Source organism: Uranotaenia lowii, chromosome 3, assembly GCF_029784155.1.
Source record: "Uranotaenia lowii strain MFRU-FL chromosome 3, ASM2978415v1, whole genome shotgun sequence".
NCBI classification, from domain to species: domain Eukaryota; kingdom Metazoa; phylum Arthropoda; class Insecta; order Diptera; family Culicidae; genus Uranotaenia; species Uranotaenia lowii.
The window spans coordinates 55114066-55120016 of NC_073693.1; the positions used below are offsets into that span (position 1 = coordinate 55114066).

General features: G+C 41.7%; 1 protein-coding gene across 1 annotated transcript; it reads right to left on the reverse strand.

Annotated features, from left to right (window-relative positions):
• Positions 1 to 677: 677 nt before the first annotated feature.
• LOC129754283 (fork head domain-containing protein crocodile) lies at positions 678 to 4644 on the reverse strand. Its single transcript, XM_055750246.1, has one exon. It carries the CDS (start codon positions 3178 to 3180, stop codon positions 1945 to 1947), a length of 1236 nt encoding a protein of 411 aa, XP_055606221.1. The 5' UTR covers positions 3181 to 4644; the 3' UTR covers positions 678 to 1944.
• Positions 4645 to 5951: the final 1307 nt, after the last annotated feature.

The window sequence follows — 5951 nt, forward strand, 5'->3', positions numbered from 1 at the left end:
ATTGATTGAAAAGTACAGTTTTTACACCACTTTTTTACATTTTTTGTGGCCTTGATCTTGAAAAATTTCAAAAAATATATATCCTTATGTGCAACATATAGCTTCTAACTTAAGCTTTGTAGGACACTGAGTGAAATTTTTTGAGCATTCCGTAGCTGATGTACAGTCATGTTTTTTCGGATTTTTTTTTCTTAGACTTTGAATGACGGAAAACTGAAATGTTGTAGGTGAGAAACATATTTGAGTAACATTACGAGGTTTCCAAAACTATAAATTATGTAAGAATCGGTTGAGAAACAAGAGATATATAGCGATTTTGGGCGAGGAGTGTCAAATTGACACGCAAGGTCTGATTAGGGAGTTTTTTTTTCTAGGGCTTTCAGAGTGCGTCTATAAAAAAGAAATTATGCAAAATTACAGATATCAGGAATTCATCGATGGTCCCCGGAAAAATGGTATTATTTGGATGCACCCGAATAAAGTTACAAGCCGCCAAACTTCCAATAGTGTCATATTGATACTCAAGAACAGATTAGGGTTAAATAAAATTTTTGACCTCAGCAACTATACGCATATTCTTGAATTTGTCATCACGCATACTTTCGTTTTTCACCAATAAAACTCCAAGTTTCCATTTAATTTTAAATCATAATATTTTTAATTTTTCATTTTTTTTTTCTTTCATCATCTCGTTTAATATAATTAATTTGATTCTATTTCCTTTAATACTAGCTTTTACAGTGTTAAACATTCTTGCACATACAGAGAGATAGGAATCCATAGACTTTTTTTCAGTTACACCGGAAAAAAACCGCATCCGTTCGTTTGTTTTGCACATTCAGATTCAGGGGTTCGCTATCCTAACGAACCCATCCTTAAGTTTTTCATTTTCTCGTTGAATTTTTCCCCTGTGTTTAAGCTCTCGTTTGTTGAATTTGAGTTGAAGGGTGAAAAACTGCGAGCGGAAAATCGCTTTCAACCGCGACTGGGTACAGAAAATTTAATATGATTTTACACTTATCGAACAGAGAAAATAACGAAATAATAAAGGGGTCCTCACAATTTTGATTCGTGGTTTCGTACAACTCACACTCGCGCAGCCATTTTCCAGGGTATTTTTTAAAATCTTTTTTTTTGTATGCTAAAAACATAAAATAATCTCACAGTTTCATTGCCGGAACATCACATTGCTTTTGTGTTTTGTGTTCAAATCTTCTGTTCCTGTTTCAAGCGATTTTTCTAGGTTTGTTTTGAGATACAGTTTATTATGAAGTTTCGGTAATTCGCAATCACTCAACTTCAGCGGTATTTACTAACATCGTTCAACGGAAAGCGGTTGGTGTGGAACAAATTCTAACGGCTGTTTAGATTTTTATTTTGATTCTTTTTTCTTTTAATTTCACCTTAAAAACGGACAACTACTCGCTATGCTATGTACAAATGGTGGTGGAACGATCGCGCTTATTCTTCTAGTTAAGAGATGGTTTGAATTGCTACGGAACACGTACCTTTTTTTAAAAACGGTAATCTTTGAACCTTGACTGGCTCGACTCAAGGTGATTGAACATTTATTTTAAAAAAAATACATCAGTTTCAATTTAACAGTGTAATGCTTCGTTGATTGGTTGTTTTTACAGAAACAAAATCTTTTAGATATGACAGTTGATTTGCGTTTAGCTAAGACAATTGATTGGAGAGAGAATTTCGCTGTCGCTGTGCAATGTTCGGGAATGACATACGAAGATATATGTAGTGTGTGTGATTTCTTATTCTACTAGATTGGACGTAAATTGCAAATAAATTAAACTCTCGATTCAGTCGTTGATGATTGGATGCTAAACTTATTCGCGAAAACTGTACAAGTCGAATCTCTGAGGAGAGGTTCAATTCTATAGAGCACCTCACACGAGAGATTCGAAAAACTGACGATCGGATACGATACCTTTACACGCCGTATTTGATGCCGCAGTCCTGATAGTAGCCCATGTGGGACCGATAGTGGCCCAGGTGGCTCAGATTGCCGGTCGCTAGGTGTCCAGAGGAGACAGCCGCCGGGGCTATGGAGCTGGACGTCGTGCCAGGAATGACCGGAGGGCTGGCGGAGGTGATGCTGTTGCTGGGACTCCCCGTATCCATTTGGCAGTTGGTTTGACTGTGATCGAATACCATGTCCCGAAAACCGACCGAGGTGGGCGTCGTCGTTGGGATGCTGGGCGTCGAGGTGCTGCCTCCGGAAGTGTTCCCGATCGATTCCGGTGGAGTTTCCGGGGTGTACCAACCTCCGTGAGGTGGCGGTGGAGGATGATGAACGGAGCTGTGGTGATGCCGCAGTTGACTAGACGTGGTCACCAGGTTGTCTTCGTTGAAGTGATAGGGATATGATGTATGGTGTAGCCTAGGGTTGTAGACGTTCATTAGGGAGTCTACGGAAAATCCATGATCGGTGGCTGTTAGGTGATTCATCTGGGAGGCGAGAGTATCGTGGCAGGAGTTCAGAATGCTAGGGCCAAGGGTATCTTTCATCATACATTGGGTAGCCAGGTCCAGCCCGGGTTCCCGCTTGAACTGATGGCTGAGATGTTTGTTATCCAGATGGGTGGCTCCCATTATTTTGATCGGTTTGATATCTGCCATCTTATCTTCCAACATCATGGTTTGTCGCTTGATCAATTCTTCCTTTTCCTTCATGGCGTCTTTTTTCTTGAAGCGACGCCTACGCCGAAGGAACGACCCGTTGTCAAACATGTTGTAAGAGTCTGGGTCCAGTGTCCAGTAGCTACCTTTTCCGGGTTTTTTATCGTCACGTGGCACTTTGACGAAACACTCGTTTAGACTGAGATTGTGCCGGATCGAATTCTGCCAGCCCTGTTTGTTATCTCGATAGTAGGGAAAACGTTCCATAATCCATTGATAGATTCCGTTTAGGGTCACTTTCTTATCCGGTGATTGCTGGATGGCCATCGCAATCAGCGCTATGTACGAATAGGGTGGTTTCACCATTTCCTTATTCTGGTGCGGAGACGTTAAAGCGTAGGCCGATCCAGCATAAGTATATCGCGAGTATTGATCGTAGGTATAATGATGGGCAGATGCCATCGTCGCCGTATTCGTCGGATATCCCGGCTGAGCGTGGCCATAGTGGCGCGGAAAGCTGTTCTGATCCGTGAACAGAGTATGCATTTTCAAATCACTTCTTAGCCCAAGAGCTTCTCACTTTACAGAAAAAACAAGTAGCGTTTAAAGCACTCTCACTGATTGTTTTCTAGGGAAACAGCTAAATTTGTTATCCCGAACAATATTTTCTTCCACAACAAATTGGTACGCAAATATTTTTTCCGCTAAACTGTTTTTTCCTCAGCGCTTTGGCCCACTTGCCGCTCACTGTCACTAATCGTCTTGCTTTCAATAATAATAAAAACCCCAGCACATTACGAAAAAGGCGAGACGGTCGAAGGTAAATATCACACCGACATTGTTTTCAATCAAAATTTTACTTTATTATCATAAACAACAAAAAACACACATGTACCACCGCCAGGGACCGAAGCCAACGAACTGACACTGTTGGCACACTCACGGCACAGGATGGCTCTAACGTTCTGGGGACCCCAAAATTTCCTGTGTTCCAAACCCAGACACCGCAGACAGAGCTGGTTTCGTCGAGAGCTAAATTTGCTATTGCAGCGACGGTTTCCAGCGATAAAATAACATATCAACACACTTGGACGTCCAAAAATATACAAAAACAGTTGCGCCCGATTAGCACGCTAGCGAGACCGATGATGATGATTTTTCCTCACTTCTTGCTGCCAAGACACTGATTTAACGAAGCGCAGCAACGGAACGAGCAGCAGCAGTAAAAACAGATCGCTCAAACGGTCACCAATACACCGAAAGCACGTGTACGGTCTCTATTCAACTGTGTACCATGGTTACGATTTCCAATTCAAACATCTTCCCTCTTTGTTGCTCCTCCATTCAGTCCTGGCTAGCGCAGTGCGAGCGAACGAAAGAGAGACACTCTTTCATTCATGCGCTTTCCATGAGTGAGGGTTGTACAGGACCGACCATTTATTACTCTGTTCCGCTTCCATCGCTCACTCTTTTCAAACGCCTCTTCTTCGCCTTGGAAGACAGAGACGAAATGCTGACGCTACCTGTCCCAATCGGCACATTCATTCAACAAAAACGAGTCCGCCGTAGCAATCGAGAGGGACGTCTTCTAGCCCAACCTACCAATCTGGAGCCAACGCGCACAAAGGAAACGACGAAAGAAAGATAGCCTGCTGCTGCCTCTTCCCATTCACTTCCGCAATAAATGTCGTTTGTCATCCATGTTTCATCGCCTGCTGCTGTTGCTACTCATTAAAGCCACCGGCGGCGCTCTGTGTGAGTGTGGAAAAACCGGTGCAAATTTCCACCATGTGACGATGGCTACCATTAATTTTTTTTCCGACGATTCAACTTTCCCCTCGTTGGCAGCAGCTCCACTTGTTATAGTATTTATTTTCGCTATAATCACTGAAATAATATTATTTTATTATTCCACTTTTTTCCCCGAAACCGGCACAGCCCGCCGTCCCCTCGGACGATGACCACACACACGCGTTCCACTCGGTTATATGTAAGTCGAAAACACATGTGACTCTTCCACAGAACCAGAATAGAATGTTGAACGAAACGAGTGTTCCATATCGCTCCGGTAACAATGAAACCAATTTCGGCCGATTTTTTTCTTCGAATATCACTCCACATTCCATTTTTCTAGTCGGAATCTCGGCCCAATCTACCAACAACAGAGAACTAAAAAAACCTTTGCCAGTGTTTTCTTACGAAAACAATGATAGGGACCAATAGCGATAGCCAAAAAAAACATCCCCACCCGAAGCGCACAGCACCACCAATTAAAATACTCCAGCAACAAATTAGTTGACAATTCAATAAACACATTCACCGCTGAAAGCAACAGCATCAGATACACAACATTCAAATAAAAACAAAACAGCAAAATCGAAACAACCGCAGCAACGGCAGCCGCAAAACTTGATGTCACGCGCCTTGTTTATTTTTGTTTACAGTAGCGGCTCGGCCGCCAGCCAGCAGTTTTTAATTCTGTACAAATGTTTGTTGGCTAAATAGTATTCTTCGCTCTCTACTCTACGGCTAGTACAAGGTATAGGAGTCAGATTTCCGTGTTATTATGCTTTTCCCTGCCCAAATAAATGATGGTCGAGCAGCGCTTTTTTTCCTCTCTGGATACAAAGTACCTACCAACTCTACCTACTATTCCATTGATCGCGCGCATTGCATTGTGGATTTTGAAAAATCAGGTGTGATGTTGTGTTATCGTTTTATTTTTCTGGATGGAGCGAAAACAATGTTGTGAAAATTTAAAATAACGATTGGTATCTGCCTGATAAAAAAACCTACCTAGTGGTGCGTTTAAAACTTTTTTACGTGTGTATTCAAATATTATAAATCCAATTCATTTTCTTCCATTTTTCATATATTTCTTATAAAAGAGATTTTTAGTTTTCACTGATTCATCTCTTAGTCCATTCTAAGTGTCTCTTTTAACTTTTCATCTCTTTCTTTGACTCTCTTCCAATTTTACACATTTTACTCTCTTTCCAGCTTAAGAGCACACGATGCCTCTCTGTCTCGTTGGCTGCATTTTTTTCTCTGTTTTTATGATTTCATATCACTCTCTCTCTCTCTCATTCTCCCTCTCTTCATCTCACTCTCTTTCTCGTAATCTCACCCTCTCCCTCTCTTCATCTTACTCTCTCTCTCTTCATCTCACTCTCTCTCTCTTCATCTCACTCTCTCTCTCTTCATCTCACTCTCTCTCTCTTCATCTCACTCTCTCTCTCTTCATCTCACACTCTTTCTCTCTCTTCATCTCACTCTCTCTCTTCATCTCACTCTCTCTCTCTCTTCATCTCACTCTC

Bases quoted from the DNA above. Each gene is read 5' to 3' on its own strand.
- LOC129754283 (XM_055750246.1), bottom strand. From the start codon at position 3,180: ATGCATACTCTGTTCACGGATCAGAACAGCTTTCCGCGCCACTATGGC.